The 21,359-nt window shown below is 54.5% G+C and overlaps 1 protein-coding gene across 1 annotated transcript in view; it reads right to left on the reverse strand.

Annotated features, from left to right (window-relative positions):
* Positions 1-21,359, reverse strand: part of TSNARE1 (t-SNARE domain containing 1) — a 133,803-nt gene that overhangs the window by 89,775 nt on the left and 22,669 nt on the right. The window contains exons 4-5 of the mRNA XM_004387368.1: positions 9,724-9,801; positions 8,958-9,027 (exon numbers count right to left, since the gene is read on the reverse strand). Of these exons, the coding sequence (XP_004387425.1) occupies positions 8,958-9,027; positions 9,724-9,801 (148 nt within the window). The remainder of the gene's footprint in view (positions 1-8,957; positions 9,028-9,723; positions 9,802-21,359) is intronic.

Consider the following 21,359-nt stretch of genomic DNA (forward strand, 5'->3'; position numbering starts at 1 on the left):
ACCTCAACATAAAGAAAACAAAAATCCTCACAACTGGACCAATAAGCAACATCATGATAAATGGAGAAAAGATTGAAGTTGTCAAGGATTTCATTCTACTTGGATCCGCAATCAATGCCCATGGAAGCAGCAGTCAAGAAATCAAACCACATATTGCATCGGGCAAATCTGTTGCAAAAGACCTCTTTAAAGTGTTGAAAAGCAAAGATGTCTCCTTGAAGACTACGGTGCGCCTGACATAAGCCATAGTGTTTTCAATCACCCCACGTGCATGTGAAAGCTGGACAAGGAATAAGGAAGACCGAAGAAGAACTGATACCTTTGAATTATGGTGTTGGCGAAGAATACTGAATATACTACAGACTGCCAGAAGAAGGAACAAATGTATCTTGGAAGATGTACAGCCAGAATGCTCCTTAGAAGTGAGGATGGCAAGACTTTGTCTCACATACTTTGGACATATTACCAGGAGGGACCAGTCCCTGGAGAAAGACATCATGCCTGGTAAAGTAGAGGGTCAGCGAAAAAGAGGAAGACCCTCAATGCGATGGATTGACACAGTGGCTGCAACAAGGACCTCAAACATAACAACGATTGTGAGGATGGCGCAGGACCGGGCAGTGTTTCGTTCTGTTGTCCGCAGTGTTGCTGTGAGCTGGAACCGACTCAGGGGCACCTAACAACAACAACACTAAATAATAATATGAACAGCAGTGTGCGCATAAGTAACTCAGATGGAACAGACAAATTCCTTGAAAGACACAAGAAAAATAAAGATAATCTGAATAGTTCTGTTTCTATTAGAGAAACTGAAATTGAATTCATAGTTTTAAAACGTCCAAAAAGAAACTCCACATACAGAGACTTCGTTGGATTAATTCTACTAAACGTTTAAGGAACGCAACCACAATTCTAAACATCCTTCTGCAGAAAACAGAAGAGGCAGAAACATTTCCCACCTCATTGTCTGAGGCCAGGATTATCCTGATAAAACCAGACAAAGGCCTTCCATGAAAAGGAAATTACAGGTCAACATGCCTCAGGGCACAAAACCCTCAGCACGACATCAGCAAATCGGATCCAGCACTATATACAAAGGGCAATGCACACAACCAAGTGGGATTTCTCCCGGGAACATAAGATCAGTTCTGACAGAAGTGAGTTTAAAACCTCCTGAGGTCACTCACTCAAGATCTGTCCTGAGGCAAGTCAGCTGGCTTCACCAAACCTCAGGACCCGCCATTGTGAACACCGGGGAAGAAGACCGTCCCTGGGAGGGGGGCAGCCGGGGGCTGATGCTCACCCCCCTCCCCTGCCCCTTGCCTCCCTGCAGGGCGAGGGGACCACGGCTTGGAGGGAAGGAGGTGGCTTGCCAGGAGCAGACCAGCCCCAAACCTGGCTCCACCAGCCACATGTTCTTGGGGAAGCTTCTAGCTACATGTGGACATACAAGTGGCACACTTATCTGAGGTAAGAGCATATGAACAGGACAATAAAATAGCAATAGAACTGTAAGGAGCCCTGGTGGCACAATGGTTAAGTGCTCGGCTGCTAACGGAAAAGTCAGCCGTTTGCTCCTACCCAGCAGCTCTGGGGGAGAAAGACCTGGCGATCTGCTCCCGTAAAGATTACAGCCTAGAAAAGCCTGTGAGGCGGTTCTACCCGGTCACATGGCGTCACTACGAGTCGGCATCGACCAGACGACACCCAACAACAATACACAATCAACCATCCCACTAAACAGGAGAGCTGCGTTTTGCTTCAGTGTTGAGTTTATTTGCTACTTTCATTGCTTGCTTGATCACATATGGATTTGTCTAATTTTTTTTGAAAAATGAAAAAGTCCAATGAATGTCCCTTAAAGAAGTGCTGTGTGTTTGAGAGACTTTAAATGCAGGTTCGGGGAGGGGGGAGGTGGTAGAGAGGCCAGTTGGATTGCGGGGGGGCTCCTCCACCCGCCGGCCTGGCATCCGCACCCCAGCCGCTGTCCACCCCAGCAGCCAGTCCTACGGTCTGGGCACCCTCAGGTCCCCTGACTTCTGACTTGGCTGTACCTTCTGGGAGCTTTATGACAGGAAGTGGCTGTCATCCCATCAGAACCCAGCACCCTGCTGGCAGCAAGCAGGCTCCCCACTTTCCAGGTGGAAGCCCAGACACAGACGGGCAGGGTCTGTAGCGTCCCTTAGTGAGTCTAGACAGACGGGGGACAGAGGAGTGGCAGGGACAGGTGCTGTCGTGCGAGTGTGGATGCTTCCAGAAGTTTCCAGTCCCCAGCAGTCAAGTCCCCCGCCCCCAGCTGAGGCCCAGAAGTCATGGAGGCGAGACGAGCTCCCCACTGCACCCAGCCGAGCTGACCCCCAGCTCCACAGACCCTTGGTCCTCACTGGCCTTGGCCCTGAGTCAGGGTCTGGCCCTGGACTTCGCCAAGGTTTCTTCCCCTCCGGCAATGAACTGAGCTTCGCCTCCATTCTCAACAGCATTGTCCCTAGACCATACGCTGCTCAGCCACCCCCCAGGGGTCCTGTAGGAGCTGCGGGGGGGGCCAGAGAAGCAGCCCCCACCCAGTCATGATCATGCTGCGGCCCCAAGATAGTCACCCCCCTCTGGGCCTCGGTTTCCCCATGTGTCAAGTGAAGGAGCTGGGTTAGGTCAGCTGAAGGCCCCTCCTGGCCGGCCCCTGAGTCTCGGAGCCTGAGGAGGCTTGGAAGGATCCGACAGCCTCCCGCTGGAGCACAGGTAAACAGGTGTGCCCAGGTGACGGGCTGCGTTCGTCCAGGAAGGCTTCTAACAGCAAATGACGGGCAATGAGCCGGAGTGCGCCCCCCACCTTCTCAGGCAAAGCTTTGAGGTCTTTGTGTGCAGTGAGCTCCTTCAGGGGCAGGACTGAACGAGAGGCCCCCGTAGCTCCGGGGGATACAGCAGGGCTCTGTGGGGGCGCGTCTGCCGCAGGCGCCTGTCAGTGACTAAGCCCTTCAGAGCCACTGCACCACGGGGGGCTGAAGTGTGGGATTAACGCGATCCAAGGCGTTCTGATCCTGTCTGGGGCTCGGTTCTGACGTGAAGATCTGGCTCTGGGAGAAGTGAAGCCCAGCCACAAGCCTGACCCATCACTGCAGGCTCGGGGGTTCCTGGGTGGGGCCTCAGCTGTCACCTCCAGCGCACATGTCCGCACAGGGTCGCCAGCCGGCGTGGGGCAAGGTGGGGGCACCATCACGTCCCCCCACCCCCCAGCAGCCAGGAGCTCTGGTCCTCTCTGCCCAGCATCAGAAGTGGGCCCTGGAGGGCACTTCCAAGCTCCAGACTGCGACGGGCCAGCCTGCCCTGTGAACACGAATCTCGGCTATGATTGAGCAGGCCCGTGACAGGACTCCATCCCCATCACGCCTGGGAGGAAGTGGTCGGCCACCCCCCAGAGCCCCTGAATGCCCCACCCTCCCACTCAGGTTCCCACAATCCACTCCCCAAAACTGTCCCCATCGCGGGTTCTCCCACTCAGCTGTCAAGCCTCTACAGAGTGCTGGCCCCACGCCACCCTGCCCAGCCCAGTGCCCCCTCCAGCCGCATGGAAGGGGGGCCTCCACAGCCGTCTTCCAGAGCTGGTGCCCACGCCTTCTGTCCCCAGTCCGCTAGGTTCTCAGCCCCATTCAAACCGAGGTGATGCTCTGTGCCTGCGCTGGGCATGGGGAGGTGCCCCGGGACGCAGAAGCACACGGATGTTGGGAAGGGGCCAGGGCTTGGCCCAGGGTTGGGTCAGGGTCTGCTCTGCGCTGAGGCTGAGCCTGGGTTCCGCGTGGCCTGCCCTGGGTGAGGAGGGCGGTAGCAGCCACAGTGCTTGCCGAGGGCCACAGAGCACCTGCAGAGGCGTGGACGTGGCCCCTGGCCGTCCCAGCTGCTCCCTGCCGAGCCTCAGCGGCCACAGCTGGCGGTCGCACAGCGGACAGGTGACAGGGCTGGCCTTCCCCGCAGCCCTACCCCCACACACCCGAGGCTTGGAGCTGCCGTCCATGCGCATTCCCCAGCGAAGCCGCACTGGGGGCCGGGGGGGCGGGCGGCCCAGATGTGGTGGGGCTTTCCCAGCAGGCACAAGAGGGGTGCTGCCCGGTCCTGAGGCGCCCCCCCAGGCTGCCTGGGATGAGGACCTCCGCGTCCAGGAAGTGAGGTTTGCTCTAGAGCAGGGAGCTCAAGAGTGGCCTGGAGGTGAGGTGGCATCAGGGCAGGTGCTGGAGGAGGTGGGGCACGGGGTGGGGAAGTCGGGGGTGCGAGGCTGGCATGTGTCCCTGCACCACTGGCCAGGCCTGAGGTCGGGTCTCCCGCGTCCTCTTCGTTTGAATGGGCTCACAGGTGTCCACGAGTTCAGCTGCTAGTTCCTGCCCTCACAAGGCCGGGCCACACAGGGTACTCGCCCAGGCCGGGGCCACACCATACCCTGCCTGCTGCTTCCTCCTGCTCTCAGGGGAGGGGTCTCAGTCCCAGGGAGCTCAGCCGCCAGCACCCCCTCGTCCTCCATCTGGTCAGCCTAGTCGGTCCCACAGGCCCTCTGAGCCGGGCCCCCCCAGTGGATGAGCCCAGCAGGCCAGCAGGCTGGAGCTCCGTCCTGTTCGCAGGTGAGGGCACTGAGAACTAGAGAGAGGACGAGCGTTCAGGCCCACACGGCCTCCAAGTCACCTGCAGGTGGGGCCTGCCCCTGGCCTTGGGGGATGGGGCAGCCCTTCTCCCCTTGGGAGTGCTGGCCTGGCCTGGCCTGCGCGGGGGTCCTCGTTCCCAGAGCCCCGGGCACAGTCACCTCCTCCCGGAAGCCCCCTGCTGGGCCCTGCATCCTCTCCTGGTCCCCTGGCCCCCTGCTGGCTGCTTCCTCTCAGCCCCCCCTCACTGCTCGCCCCTACAGCTGCCCCACAAGGAAGCTGCAGCCCTGGTTCTAGCAGCACACAGAGGCCCCTGGACCAGAGGACACAGCCCATGGTCTCCTGCTCTCCACAGAGGGGCTGACAATGGGCCGGAAGCAGCCGGGGAGAGAGACCGCCCCACAAAGCCCCGTGGGCCATGGCCTGTGCAGGACGAGGCCCACCACACACAGCTCTCTGGGCATTTTCCCACAGAGGCACAAGGAAGCAACCGTGACCAACCAGAGACAGAAGACAAGGCAGAACACAGGCGGCAGGAACCGGACCTGAGCGGGGCCGGGCTGACGGGCAACCTGCCAGGACAAGAGTGAGAGGGGAGTGAGACCAGGGGACCACAAACCGACCGGGGAGGCCGCCCACCCGTTCTGGGGTTTGCCTTCTGCGGTGCAGAAAGCACCGTTCTCGAAGCTGATGCTGCTGTTTCCATAGCAACAGCAACCCCCCTCCCCATGACCGGAAGAGCAGGGCAGCCATGGACACCACTGGATGGAAAGCCGGAAGCAGGGCGGCCTGGCCGGACGTTCTCCCTGCTCCACACACTGGTTGTCACAGTGACGTGGCTGGCCTGTCCCCATCCCTCCACGTGGGCTTCCCGGGGGCCTAGCGGTCATGGGGTCCATGAGCCCCCACCTGCCTGAGCTCAGGGCAGAGACCTTGGTGTGGCGAGGAGCCTGGAGCCAGTATGACGCGCCAGTGGGCGTGCTCTCCTCCGTGGGCATCAGAGCCGCCTGCCTGCCCTGGACACGGGGCGGCACCAGCCCAGCCCACCCGCGGTGCACTCGTGGTCCAGGCGAGCGCCAGGCAGAGCCCTGCAGGCACAACAGGCTCCGTGCCCAGAAGGTCCTGGAACTCTGCTCCCTGGTCAGTGACTGCATCCTCAGCAGCTGGAGACAGCCGCTCTGGGAGCCAAGCAGATAAGGTCCCCACAGCCACTGAGCGCCGCCCACGGGGACAGCTCTCACACACTTGAAGGTCCACACACCCCACCTGCTCCTCCCGGCCAGGTGCTAGCAGTAGTGACAAAGCTCATGCCTGTCTCCAGCGAGACGAGAAAAACAGGCACAGCCTTGAGAGTTTTTTTTATGAAGCTAACTGTACTCAGTTTTTAGGCCTGGCCTCCCTCTTGAGAGTGGCTCCTTCCCACCGTGCAGCCCAGATGCCCTTCTTCCATAGGATGATGGTGACAATTGAAGGCGGTGGTTGCTCTTTTCCACGTCCTTCCTCGGCACATCACAAAGCTACAACGCTGTGTCACCGTGGGGAAGCAGAGGTGGCAGCCCCGTGTGGGCCCCAAGTTATTTTACATCATCAACAGTCCACACATGGGGTCACGGAAGGCTCCAGAGGCTGTGACGAGCAGGTGACGCCCTCAGCCTGATTAGGAGTGAGCCTGAGGGGCAGGCGGGAGTCGTCCAGGTGAAAACCAAAAAACCCCATGACCTTCGAGTCCCCCCGACTCATGGCAACCCCACGTGTGTCAGAGGGGAACTGCCCCAGAGGGTTTTCTTGGCAGCGATCTTAGTAGAAGCTGATCACCAGGCCTTTCTCCAATGGGACCACGGGGTGGGTTCGAACCACCGGCCTTCAGGTCAGTTGTCGGATGCCACTGAGTCAACGCCAACTCAGAATGACCCTGCAGGACTGAACAGAGCTGGTGGCGCCACCCAGGGACCCAGGTTCCAGGGCGGGGGCAGGAAAGCACAGGTGACTGCTCTAGGACCTGAAGCTGGTGGGGGGACTCTTGGCCTGGGGGTCAGACCCTGTAGGGGGCAGGAGTCACGGAGCCAACACCTCTCCCTACTCCACCCTGGGGGTCAGCTCCCCCAGGCCCATGTCTGAGGACACCATCCCTTCAGCTAACAGAAAGAGCAAGGCAGCCCAAGACACCCACAGGCGCACCCAGGTCCCGAAACGCCCTGCTCGACCCCCCGGATGCAAGGCCCCAGGATCAGCTGGAAACAATCAGCCACACAAAGACTTAGCCACAGAACATTCTTGAACTCTGTGTGGGATGATGAAAAACTGGAAGGACAATGAGCTCGCACAGAGGCTGGTCCGCAGCCCCTCTGCAGAGTCTGTTTTCAGAGATTGCCTACCGAGGCGCCGCAACACGTGAAGAGCAGGGTCAGGCAGCACCCAGTCAGACCTGCATCTGCAAAGCGCGCCCGGCCTGGAGAAGCTGCACGACGCACCACGATGCTGGCGGTTCCGCAGCCGCCCCCCTCATCCACATGTGCCAGTGACACAAGGTATTTCCCCAGACAGAACACAATAAATACTACTTAAAAAACAAAAGGACAGTTACAAATAGAGTCACAGAAACTCTGCGAAGGGCCCTGTGTCGCCTCAGGACCTTGGCGGGCGTGAACTCTGGGCTGCGGCCTTGAGGGTGCAAAGGGAGAGAGCGAGGCCCTCGTGCCTTCTGTCCCCACCTCGCCTCCTCCTCAGTGGGAGGCTGGGCGGCCCAGCTCCGCCGGGGGACCACGGGGAGGTGGCTGTGCCCGAGCACCCCCAGCCCCAGCAGCGGCCCAGGTAAACCACCAGCAGAGACACCAGTGCAGGATCACGGCCACCTGCACTCAGCTGGACCCCACAGCTCATGCCCGTGCTCCCCGCTTAGCGCCCACCGCCTGAGCCCCACTGCGCACCAGGCCAGGTACCTGAGTGACAAGTCTGGGGGCAGGAAGCCCCATGACACCATGAGCTGCACACAGGTTGGCCAGTGTGGGGGCAGCCACTCAGGAGAGGGGACATGACGCCTAAACAGTAAATCTGGACACAGAGACTGGGGGGAGGGCATGGTGGGAGGGGCTGAGGGCACAGGGCCAGCTCTACGGGGCCTCCTGCAGCTGAGCAGCGCCCAATGGCCCCGAGTGGGCGGGGCCGCAGAGGACGGGAGGGCAGGAAAGCAGGGAGGACAACCCGGACGAGGCAGGGATGGACCCAGGGCACACACCATCCAGAGCGGGTCTCAACGCTGCCTGAGCACCGGCCCTCCCCGGTGCCCACGCCCCAGTCAGGCTCAGGATGGGCGCCTGGGATGGGCCTTGCGATGGTGTCAGTGCCGGCAATCAGGGGTCTGGGCATAGCCGTCCCATGTCTACCTGAGTCCCGCCACCGCCTCCCTCCCACCCGCCCGTTTCCTGGGGAGGCTCAGCGAGGGTGTAGGGGACTCACTCAGGGCTCGGCTCCCCCTGGGGCTCTGGCCCCACCCCACCAGCATCGCAGCCTGAAGAGCCAGGCTCCCCGAGGCACAGAGAAGGCCCTCGTGGCCTTGTAGAGCCCTGCCACGGGAGGGTGGGGGGCTCCCCACACAGATGCCCGCTGCCCCTCCCAGCCGACCTGGGCCTGCTGAGCCCAGGAGGTCAGCCCGGTGCCCGGGAAGCACTCCGGACCAGGCCACTCACCCGGGCCATCCAGGGCAGGCCTCTGGTGGGCCCTCAAAGGCCAGCCCCCGAGGGACCGCCCCGTCAAGGCAAAGCCCCCACAAAGAACTGCACTGCCGCCCCAACAGGCAGATCATAAAGCCCCGCTCCCCCGCACTGTGTGTCCCAGCACGCGGGCTTGTGCATTCACAGGTGTGTGCGGCTCCATCGCTGAGCACCGCTGTGTGGAGGACACAGGTGTGGGCGCGTCTGTGGCCAGCCACCACTGGCGCCTACGCACGTGGGCAGGCATGTGTGCACATGTGGGACTCCTATGCAGGCGTCCACAGGCACACTTGGGCTTCGGGCCATAGGCCTCTCCCATGTGTGCCGTGTGCACACACCTGTGTACTCCTGTGGAGAGGTATCTGAGCCCAGTCTGCACAGACATTCCGAGCATGGACTGGGGCCCGTTCACAGGTGTGTGAGGTGGGCGAGTGGAGGTGTGGACATGCCCAGGTGTGCGAGTGTACCCAGGTGTGTGAGTGTGCGAGGGTGCCTGGGTATGGAGGTGTGCCTGGGTTTGTGAGTGTGCCCTGGTGTGCAAGGGTGCCCAGGGCCTGGCCTGTGCAGGCCCCGTGAGCACCACATGCAGGCAGGACGACGTCGCCTGACCCCAACACACACTCACAGGCTCTCCCGCAGCTCCTGCGTGTCACTCAGCGTCCCCAGGGACCGGAGGCTCCGCTCCAAGGAGGTCACTGCCCAAGAGAAGAGGGAGAGGCATGAGGAGACAGGCAGCGCCTCGTGGTCCCACCAGCAAAGAGAGGCAGGGACGGAGGGCCTGAGGACACAGGACAGGGTACAGGAGGGACATGGGGACAGGGGACAGGTGGGAGAGCCAGGGGACACACTGGCACTCAGTCCAGCCCTGCCCCATGCTCAGGCACAGCCCAGAGGAGCACCAGACCGGCACCCTCTCCCCACTGTCCCGAGGCAGACGCTGGCCCAATGCAGCCCACGTGGCTCCTTGGGGTCTACCTCACGTGGGCCCCACCCGTGGGTACGGCGGCGAGGTCTGGGGAGGGCCGCTGTCCACCCTTTCCCCGTGTTCTCCTCCTCTCCGTGTTCTGAGACTGCAGGGAGAGAGGGAAAGCCTGGCCCGGGGGTGGGGGTGTGGCTCCTGACCCCCACCCCCACTGCTTTAGGGAGCCTGTGGTCCGCCAGCTCTGCCGGCCCTGGGTGGGGACTCTGAAGCCATCCTTCCAGGCCCTGCCTCTTGCCCTTGAGCTATGGCACTCAGCTCTGGGGGTCCTAGCTGTGGACAGGACTGGCCCTCTCCCTGTCTCCGTCCTTGAGGAGGCTGGGCCCCAACTAGAGGGAAAGACCCCTTGCCAGAGTCCCCCCTGTAGTCACCCAGGCTGGGGGAGGGGAAGGGCACAGCCTGGCAGACACACCATTGGAGTTGATGCGGAAGACGCTGGCCGATGTCTCCTGGAACAGTTCCTGCAGCTCGCTTGGGTCCACCTGGGTGGCTGCAACGAGACAGGGAGGGGGGCACATGTTTACTTGGTTGGTTGGAGGGGCTCCAGACCACTGACCTGCTCTGGGCAGGGACCTGGGCCACTTCTCGGAAGTCAAGCAACGCAGAGACCAAGCCCTGTTCCTCTCGTCCCTCCTGGCTCAGTCACCCACCAGCACCCACCAGGGCCTCCTTGGTCAATCAGTCGGTCAGGCTCAGGGTCAGAGATGCAGCCACCTGAGCGCCACCCACAAGGCACTCTCGAGCCAGTTGGGATGAGAGAAAAGCAAGCAGGGCAGTTCCTCGAAGATTAAACAGGGAGTCACCATGTGACCCAGCAATTCCACTCCTGGGATATGCCCAAGAGAACTGAAAACAGATGTTCACACAAAACTTGGACACATACATTCATAGCAGCACTATTCACAGTAGCCAAAAGGTGAAAACAACCCAAGTGTCCATCAGCTGATGACCGGACAAACACAATGTGGCCCATCCATACGATGGAATATGAGTCAGCCGAATAAATGAATGAGATACTGATACAGGCTTCTCATGAATGAACCTTGAAAACACTGTGCTGACTGAAAGAAGCCAGGCATGGAAGGACGAACGTGTGTCGTTCCACGTACATGAAATTCTAGAACAGGAAAATCCATACAGACAGACAGCAGATCTGTGGCGGCCCAGGGCCAGGGGAGGGCGAATGGGGAGTGACTGATGCATGAGCACGGAGTTTCTTTCTAGGGTGATGGAAATGTTCTGGAAATAGATGGTGGTGATGGCTGCACAATTCTGTGAATGTACTAAAAGCCACTGAGTTGTACACTCCGAAACGGTGAAGTTTATCTCAATATTTAAAAAGCCAACAGGAACACACAGAACATGGGACAGACAACATGGAGTGTTGGTGAGGAGAAGGAGCAACTGGAACGCTCAGACGCTGCTGGGCGCGCGCATACCATGGGGCCACCATGGAAAAGGCTGATGGCTCCTTAAAAAACTAAGCACACACCTACCCTACGGCCCACAGTTCCACCCCTGGGTATTCACACAAGAGAAATAAAAACATATCTCCACAAAAAAGCCTGTATGAGAATGTTTGCAGCAGCTTTATTCTTGACAGACAAAGCCCAGAGTGAGTCCAGGTGTCCACCAGAGAGTAGATGAACACCCTGTGGTGTCTCCGTGCCATGGAGCACTATTCAGCCGCACAAAGGGCCGCACCACCCACACATGCACCGTGGGTGAGTCTCCACAATACGCTGAGTGGAAGGAGCCACATCCAAGAGCACAGCTGTGAGTCAATGAGATAAAGCTCTAGAACAGGCAAAAGTAGTCCACTGTGGGAAAAATCGGAGCAACAGAGGCCCTGGAGGTGGGCGGGGGTGCCTGGAGAGACCAGGAGGGAACTTCCTGGCGGAGGGCCATGTGCTGTGCCAGGACAGGGGGTGGGCTACACAGGGGCCTGTGTCTGTCTGTCATGACCCCCTGAATGATGCATGTAGGATCTGTGATTTCATTGTATGTTATTTTTGTTGTCGGGTGCTGTTGAGTTCACTCCAACCAACAGCGACTCCACAGAACAGAGTGGAACCGCCCCACAAGGCTTCCAAGGATGTACTCTTTACTGGGGCCCTGGTGGGGCAGTGGTTAAGTGCTCGGCTGCTAACAAAAAGGTAGGAGGTTTGAACCCACCAGCGGCTCCACAGGAGAAAGATGTGGCAGTCGGCTTCTGTAAAGACTATAGCCTTAGAAACCCCATGGGGCAGTTCTACTCTGTCCTACTAGGTCACTCTGAGTGGGAACTGACTCGATGGAAATAGGTTTTTCTGGTTAATCTTTAAGGAAGCAGATCACTAGGCCTTTCTCCCGAGGAGTGGCTGGTGGGCTCAAACTGCCGACCTTTTGGTTAGTGGCCGAGCGCTTAACCACTGCACCACCAGGGCTCCTTTTGCATGTTATTTTACCTCCAGGAAAAACCACAGACAAGTAAACAAGTATTTAGAAGCTGGGCCTCCAAGACCAGCCCTGTAACACCTCTGCTTGGGGGTCAAGTAACACAGCTGGGAGGCAGCAGTGGGTGTAAAGAGATGATTCTGGGAGGCAGGAGACCCCGCAACATACGTCCATAAATACAGACCCCTCATCAAGAGGACCTGGGGGCCAGAGGACTACACCCCAGGGCCAGCCCTGGGTGCTATCTCAGGATGGGACATGATCCTGGGCTCTCTGTAAGACGGGGACAGCGCCTGCCGCCGGGGACGGACAAAGCAGAGCCTCAGACAGCCTCGGCCCCTTACCTCTCGCACCCCGAAAATGAGGAACTTTGTCCCAAGTCCTTCCTGTTCTCGGCATCTATGTCTAGCTGATTCCAGAAGCCACCGCTGGGTAAACAGACCCCGCGGGACTCCGGGAGCCTCTCCTCCCTCCTCTCAGACCACGCGGTCCCTCTCCTCTCCTTGCCCATCCACACTGTCCTCGCATGCCAGCCCTCCTGACCGCTCCAAGGCCCGCCCCTGCAGCCAGTGGCCCGTCTTTCTGGGCAACAGGCTGCCTTTCTGGCCAGACTAACTCACAAGGCACGGTATCTTCCTTAAACAAGGAAAGCTCTTCATACAAACTGGTTTTATGTCCACCATTATATCTAGCAGCTTGGCGAGGAAGCGGCTGAGGCCCAGAGAGGCTAAGTAACTTGCTCACGGCCACCCAGCCAGTACAGGGCAGGGCGGGGACTAGGATCCAGCTGCCTTCAGAAGGTGGTGTTCTCAGCCACGTGGCCGGTGGGCGGGCAGGTGCGTGTCCACTGGTCTCTAGCGCTGACATCATGGGGAGCAGAGCTAGACCTGCAGCAGCAGCCCTGGGGCAGGGCTCAGACAAGGAGCAAGAGGGGGCCCAGCACAGTGGCAGCCTAGGGGCACGTCAGCTCTTGGGGTGCCCAGATACCGGCTCCAGCAGCCAGAACTCCTGCAGAGACCCCTGCGGGGTGAGGTGCCCTGGGGTCCGCAGCCAAGAGCTACTGGGCTGGGGGAGAGATGGGGGCTGGCCCAGCTGCCCCAAAAGCAGCGCCCTGGCCTGCGGACGGAGCCCCGTGCCAGCAGCCTGGGGGCCCTCGACTAAGACGGAAGCCGTGGGTGGGTCGGCCTGGCAACAGCAGCAGGTGCACCCCGCTATTTCTGACGGCCGCACAGTCTGGTAAACACCTAGAACTGCCGTGGGCGAGCATGAAAACCAAGGGGGCGGGGAGGCTGCAGCTGGCTTCTTGGGGGCCTAGGCCGATGGGGGGGGTGCAGACATTCAGGATGAAGACAGAGGCCAGCGAGTCCCACGGACAGGAGGGGCCACTCTGAGTCCCCGGACTTTGCCCCTCCCCAGCCATTGCAGGCGCCCTGGGGGAGGCCTCTCAGCTAACCAGAGGGACACACGGGGGAGACGCTGCCCGGGCCATCTGCACAGTGCCGACCAGCGGACTGTGGGCTGTCCCCAGAACCCAATACTTCCTTCTCCTGGGCACACACTGCCCAGCTGCAGACATTTCCAGCCTCCCTTGGAGTGAAGGGACCACGTGATTAATTCTCCCCACTGGAGTTTGAGAGGAAATGGGTGTGCGATTCCCTCTCACACGCTTAAAGGGGCAGTGCCAACCCACGGTCGCCTCTCACCCCGCTTTCCACAGACAGGATGCTGATGTAGTGATGGGATTCTGATGTATCTCATCCTGCAGAGGAGGATGGAGCACAGAGCCACACATGGAAGGACACTGGGTCCCTGAGTGGCCCTGTGGAGCGGAGCTGGAAAGGCTGGACAGTTAGGTGAGGGAGAATAATGTTCCATCTGATTTTAGCCCCTGTACTCAGGGTCTCTTTGATAAAGTAGTACAACCTTTTCTTTACCCAACACACACACAACGGCATTAACCAAGGGCTGGACACACAGCAGGGCTTCCCGCTTCAGCAAACGTAAGTAAAAAGAGTCCAAGTAGGAGGTGGGTTAACTCTGAGATGCGCTAGTCATGCTTCCTGCTGCCTCCTGTGCCCTCAACCACACATCACCGGCAGTCATTCTGTGACGGGGGCGGTGGACAGTGACACGCTCACTGCACAGGTACCAATGAGCCTCTCTGCATTCAAGTGCAGGTAACACATGATAGGGCTTCAGTCTGGCAGTGGCAGGGGGATGGAGAAGGAAACCAGAGGTATCAGGGGAAAGAATGGATGGAAGTGAGGACAGGCTAAAATCACAGGGGGCAGAGGAAGAGGGAGGGCTCTGGGGTGATGTTCAGGTGTCTAGTTTGAGGGGCTGTTTCCCACAAGAGGAAATGGAGAAGGAAAACCAGACCTAGGGGAAGACGAAGAGCTCACTTGATGTCAGGGGAGAGCAAGGTGCTCCCGGGTCAGCAGAGTAAAGATGTCTAGAGGCAGCAGTTGACTGCATAGGCTGATTCTCAGGTCAGAGATGTGTACTGGAAGCAGAAAGTTTGTGGTCAATGGTATATAGAAAATAAGACCAAAAGACAAACCATGTTCTCATGAAATAACAACACACAGAACTACAGAGTACTTCAGCTTCCACCCTGAGGGAGTAACAGGGTCCAGAATCACACTTCCTCTGTAACCAGCTGAAACACTGGATGAAACCTGGCAAACAGTCACCGTCTGATAACAGACAGCAGTCGGCACAGTGTTGTGATCCTGAGAGAATGGGAGAAAATGAACTACACCTTACAGTCGTCCTAGCATTTTGCTTACAACTCCAGACTGCTGAACAGGGAGGAGAAAGCAAAATAGAGTCCAGGAGTCTCGCTGAGTTTAGGAGACTGTCTTAGTCATCTAGTGCTGCTATAACAGAAATACCACAAGTGGGTGGCTTTAACAAAGAGAAATTTATTTTCTCACAGTTTAGGAGGCTAGAAGTCCAAATTCAGTGCACCAACTCTAGGGGAAGGCTTTCTCTCTCTGTCGGCTCTGGGGGAAGGTCCTTGTTCCCTGGTTCCTTGGTGATCTTCATGTGGCATGGCATCTATCTTCCTCCATCTCTGCTTGCTTCTCTGTGCTTCTCTGCTCCTTTTATATCTCAGAGGTGACTGGCTTAAGACACACCCCACACTATCCTGCCTCATTAACATGACAAGGAAAACCCATTCCCAAATGGAGTTATAACCATAGGTATAAAACCAAAACCAAACCCGTTGCCATTGAGTAGATTCTGACTCACAGCAACCCTACAGGACACAGCAGAATTGCCCCACAAGGTTTCCACAGGAGCAGCTGGTAGATTTGAACTGCCGACCTCTTGGCTAGTAGCCACGCTCTTAACCACTGCATCACCGGAGCTCCAACCACAGGTATAGGGGCTAGGATTTACAACATATATTTTGGGGGGACACAACTGAATCCAGAACAGAGACTGAGACTGGAGTTTGATGAGACATGAGCAGCTATGTTTGGTGGGACAGAGTACCGAAGATGAGAGAGCTAGGCAGAGAAAAAGATTCAGAAATCTACACGAGAACCCCTTGAGTCTCTAGCTGAATACTAAGCTGTACACACAGAGAGAAAAACCCCACAAGGCCAGGAAAAAAAAAAATTTTTTTGAGGAAATAACAATCACCAGGCAGCTGTAAGCCAAACAATACCCAGAGCTCACACAGAGCTGGGAATCATTGAGTTCACACTGTAAGAATCAAGAGAACTCACTGAACACATGGGGCATTCAGTAGTAACCACCAAAGGGTCACACCTTAGAAGTGGAGCTAAATTAGTGTTAGAGTAAAGGCTTGCAGTGCAATCAATCACTTTTATATCGCCTTTCACACCATGGTCTTGTAACTCTCATCAAATGACTGGGTGGGGCTATACAAATAAGGTGCTTGTGGCCCACCAAGGGGATTGCACAGCTTGCTAACAATGCAAATAAGGTGCACAGAACACCTGCAGGTGTGGGACCATGCAAATAAGGTGTATGGAACCCTAACAAGGGGAACTGGTCAGTTTTGCCATCCTGCTGGGCTTATGGGAAGTCAATCCCAGAAGCAAGAAAGGGACCTCATTACCACCAAGCAAGAAGAGCCAGGAGTGCAGCGCATCCTTTAGACGCGGGGTCCCTGCGTTGAGAACCTCTTATACCTGGGCGAAAGAGAGCTGTAACACTGGAGAAGGTGGGAGAAGGTGAAAGACAGCAAGAAGCAGCAGCAGAGAAATGGCAGCAGCAGAACCAGGAGACCGGTACGAGATGGTGCAGTGGGTCTCCCAGTCCACGGAGCGAGGTGGCTTCAGTGGGCATGCCAAGCCACAGAGCGAGAGAGCTGAGCGACTTCGGGCTGAGGGTTCCTGGAGGAGTGGGGTGCCTCCAGGCACTTACTGGTGGAGCTAAAGAGCTTGGTTAACACTTAACCGAGCAGGGCAGATGCCAGACCCAATCAGGGGATGAGGGCTGAGACAGGAGGCATTTCCTGAGGGGGCCAAGAGGAACCTGTCCTGAGGAGGCCGAGAGGAGCCTGTCCTCAGGGGGCCGAGAGGAGCCTGTCCTCGGGGGGCCGAGAGGAGCCTGTCCTCGGGGGGCCGAGAGGAGCCTGTCCTCGGGGGGCCGAGAGGAGCCTGTCCTGAGGAGGCCGAGAAGAGTCTGTCCTCAGGGGGCCGAGAGAAACCCTGCACAGCTAAGAGGAGCTGAGAGGTGTCCTGCACTGAAGAAGGGAGACTTTGCCTACACACTTCCTGATCCTGATCCTGAGTTGTAGCCTGTTGATCCTGATCCTGAGTTGTAACCTGTTACTTCCCTAATAAACCCCATAATTGTGAATATGGTCTGTGAGTTCTGTGTGGTCATTGCAATGCATTATCGAACCCATCAGAGAAGCAGAGCGTGCCGTGGGATGGATGGCTGGTATCAGAACTGGTAAAAAGGGAGGAAAGAGGCAGTATGTCTAACCTCCACCTCAAAGGGATCAGCCTTGGGCTGATGCCTATCTTGATTCTCTCTCCTCCTCCTTGTGAAGTTGGACAGGGAGGTCTGATGTTGCCAGCTGCCATTTTTACAAAGCTACTCTAGAATTGTCCTAAAAGATTTTAAAAACAAGTATAAAAAAATCAAAGTTATTCATCAGTAAATTAACTGCCTCCTAGAACAAAGTCCAATACTCTTTAAAGGAAAACAACAAAATCCAGCACTAAATTCACAATGTCTGCAATCCAAATAAAAATTACTAGACTTATGAAAAAATAGAAAAATATGACCTATAACTAGGAGAAAAGTTAGCCAACAGAATAAGACTCAGAAATGACAGAGATGATGGAATTAGTAGAGAACATAAAAGAAGCTATTATAAATACACTAAAATAATTATAAATATGCTCCAAGATACAAAGGAAAATATGTAGCAAGTGAACTGAGAAATGGAAGATATGAAAAAGATCTAAATGGAACTTGTAAAGATGAAAAGTGCAATATTTCAAATGAGCATTTAACTGGTTCAGATTAAAAGCAGATTAGACACTGCAGAAAAAAAGATCAATGAACTTGAGGACAAAACAATAGAAACTAAACAAAATGAAGCACAAAGAGAAAAAAGACTGAAAAAGTTAACAGACCTCAGTGATCTTACATGTAAGCAGAGTCCCAGAAGAAGAGGCATGAGAGGGAGAAGCAAACACACACAAAGCAATGTGAAGAAAGAACGGATAAAAATTATTCAAATTTTATAAAAACTGTAAACTGATAGGTAAAAAAATTTCAACAAACCCCAAGCATAAAAAAGTATTTTTAAAAAACCACCCCAATAAGCAACATCATGAAAAATGAAGAAAAGATTGAAGTTGTCAAGGATTTCGTTTTACTTGGCTCCACAACCAACACCCATGGAAGCAGCAGTCAAGAAATCAAATGACACACTGCATTGGGCAAATCTGCTTAAAAAGAGCTCTTTAAAGTGTTAAAAAGCAGAGATGTCACTTTGAGGACCAAGATGCGCCTGACCCAAGCCAAGGTGTTTTCAATTGCTTCATATACATGTGAAAGTTGGACAATGAATAAAGAAGCCTGAAGAACTGATACCTTTGAGTTACAGTGTTGATGAAGAATATTGAATACACCATGTGTTATGGATTGAATTATGTCCCCAAAAATTGTGAGTCAACTTGGCTAGGCTATAATGGCCAGCATTGTGTGACTGTCCATCACTTTGTCATCTGATGTGATTTTCCTATGTGTTGTAAATCCTACATCTATGATGTTAATGAAGCAGGATTAGAGGCAGTTATGTTAATGAGGCAGGACTCAATCTACAAGATTAGGTTGTATCTTGAGTCAATCTCTATAAAACAGAGAAATGAGCAGAGAGACGGGGGACCTCTTATCACCAAGAATGAAGAACCAAGAGGGGAGTGTGTCCTTTGGACCCGGGGTCCCTGTGCTGAGAAGCTCCTAAAGCTGGGGAAGATTGATGATAAGGACCTTCCTCCAGAGTTGACAGAGAGAGAAAGCCTTCTGGAGCTGGCACCCTGAATTTGGACTTTTAGCCTCCTAGACTACGAGAGAATACATTTCTCTTTGCTAAAGCCATCCACTTGTGCTATTTCTGTTGTAGCAGCACTAGGTAACTAAGACACCATGGACTGCCAGAAGAACAAACAAATCTGTCGTGGAAGAAGTACAGCCAGAATGCTCCTTAGAAGTGAGGATGGTAAGACTTCATCTCACATATTTTGGACATGTTATCAGGAGGGACCAATCCCTACAGAAGGACATCATGCTTGGTAAAGTAGAGGGTCAGCAAAAGAGAGGAAGACCCTCAATGAGATGGACTGACGCGGTGGCTGCAACAGTGGACTTAAGCATAACAAGAATTGTGAGGACGGGGCAGGACTGGGCACCGTTTTGTTCTGTTGTACATAGGGTTGCTATGAGTCAGAACCGACTCGACGGCACAGAACAACACCACCACCTCAGTTCTAGTTGCCATCAAGTCAATTCTGACTCACGGTGACCCCACAGAGAGAACTGTGTTCCATAGGGTTTTCAATGGCTAATTTTTTGGAAGTAGATTGCCAGGCTTTTCTTCTGAGGAGCTTCTGGGTGGATTTGAACCTCTAACCTTTCAGTTAGCAGGCAAGCATGTTAACCATTCGTACTACACCAGTGACAAAGAAACCTTAAAAGGAGCCAGAGGAAAAAGTGCACATTATACACAGAACGAAAGATGAGAATGGCTTCATCCTCTCATCAGAAACTCTGGGAGTCAAAAGACAACGAGATGACATCTTTAAAATGCTGAAATAATAATAATAATAAAAGAAACTTCCAACCAGAATTCCATACCCAGTGAAATCATGTTTCGAAAATAGAGGCAAAATAAAGACTTATTTTAGACAAACAAAAGCTGAGAGAATCTGTTTCTACCAGATGTGCTCTACAAGAAGTGTTAAAAGAAGTTCTTCAGGTCGAAAAGATAATATATTATCACAGAAACTTGGGTCTACATAAAGAACTGAAGAGTACCATAGGTAAACATGAGGATAAATAAAATATTTTTCCTCATATTTGATTTCTTTAAAAGACAATTGACTATTAAAGTAAAATCAATAATACTGTATGGTAAATAACAATGTGTTGTGAATAATATGGGTGTTTCAGTTATCCAGTGCTGCTATAACAGAAATACCACAACTGGATAGCTTTAACAAACAGAAATGTATTCTCTCACAGTCTAGACACTAGAAGTCCAAATTCAGGGCACCAGCTCCAGGGGAAGGCTTTCTCTCTCTGGCCACTCCGCGAGAAGGTCCTTGTCATCAATCTTCCCCTGGTCTAGGAACTTCTCAGTACAGGGACCCGGGGTCCAAAGGACACGCTCTCCTCCGGGTTCTTCATTCCTGGTGGCATGAGGTCTCTCTCCTCTTTGCTTGATTCTCTGTCTTATATCTCAAAAGAGATTGACTCAAGATACAACCTAATCTTATAGATTGAGTCCTGCCTCATTAACATAACTGCCTCTAATCCTGCCTCATTAACAACATAGATATAGGATTTACAACACATAGGATAATCATATCAGATGACAAAATGGTGGACAATAACACAATACTGGGAATCATGGCCTAGCCAAGTTGACACACATATTTGGGGGGACACAATTCAATCCACAGCATTCCCCCCTTTGGCCCCCCAAAATCCATGTCCATGCCACATGTAAAACACATTCACCTCATCACACCATAGCAAATGTCTTAAATCAACTCCAAGTCCAAAATATCCTGGGAAAAAATTCCTCTTCATCTGTGAAATCTAGAATGCAAGTTATCTGCTTCCAATGTACAATGGTGGAATAGGCTCAAGGTAGACATTTCCATTACAAATGGAAGAAATTGGAGGGAAAGAAGAAATAACAGGCACCAAGCAAGTCAGCAGATCACATTACATGAGCTCTCAAGGCTTGAAAATAATCCTCTATTTTCTAAGACCTTTAAGGCAGTGGCCCTGCCCTCCAGACACTGGGTGCTGACAACATCCTCCGGATTCTGGGTGGAGGCCTCTGGGCCCTGGGCTTCAGCTCTACCTGCCAGGCCTACTGGGACAGCAACTCTGCTCCCTCACATTTGGGTGGCCCCATTCTCCTAGTCCATCTGAGTGACAACCCTACCACCTCGGCCCTGGCAGGCCCCCTTCTTCTGCCCCTTGGGCATGGCAGCCCCGCCCCCTCAGCTTTGAGCAGTGGATCTGGCCCCATCCCACTGGCATCATGAAAGGCAGCCCGACACTCCAGAACTGAGTCGGTGAAGATCTGACTCTTGAAACTTAGGAGGCTGTGGCCCCACCCTTTGAAACCCCAGAGGCCATGGTTCCACCCTTTGAGACGCCAGGTGTCTGCCCTGCTAGGGCAAGTGTTCCAAAGCTCTGTAGCTCCACCCTACTCCGCCAGTAAACCTTGGCCAGAAGGCACGTGGCTCTCTTGCTTCTTGGGATGGCAAGCCTAGCTCCAGTGATAAGTGCCCAAAGGCACCCTACTCCACCAGGAAGCCTCCTGCCCAAAGGCACTCAGCTCTCTTGCTCCCTGGGTCTGCTCCAGTGCTGTGTCATGCTGGTCTCCCGGTTCTGCTGCTACCAGTTCTCTGCTGCTGCTTCTCCTCACCTGTGCCATCTCCAGTGTAACAGCTCTCCTCACTTCCTTCTGAGTCCTCACCAGAACTGTTTTTGACATCCATGATTCCACCAACAGTCTCTTCAAGACAATCTAGGCTTTTACCATGAGGCACTTTAAAACTCTTCCAGCCTCTACCCACTAACAGTTTCAAAACCACTTCCACATTTTAGATACTTGTTAGAGCAGCACCCCACTTTCCTGGTACCAAATTCTGTCTTAGTTACTTTGGGGGACACAATTCAATCCATAACAATGGGTAAATGTATGAAAATAATAACAGGGTATAGGAAAGGGGATATATCACGTATGTGAAATGATATAATATTACTTGACAGTGGGCTGTAAAAAGTTAAAGATGCGTATTGCGAACTATAGAACAACAACTAACAAACAAAACAAATAGGTTATTGCTAATAAGCCAATAATGGAAATAAAAT

This window comes from Trichechus manatus, unplaced genomic scaffold (genome assembly GCF_000243295.1).
Source record: "Trichechus manatus latirostris isolate Lorelei unplaced genomic scaffold, TriManLat1.0 scaffold00185, whole genome shotgun sequence".
In the NCBI taxonomy this organism is placed as follows: domain Eukaryota; kingdom Metazoa; phylum Chordata; class Mammalia; order Sirenia; family Trichechidae; genus Trichechus; species Trichechus manatus.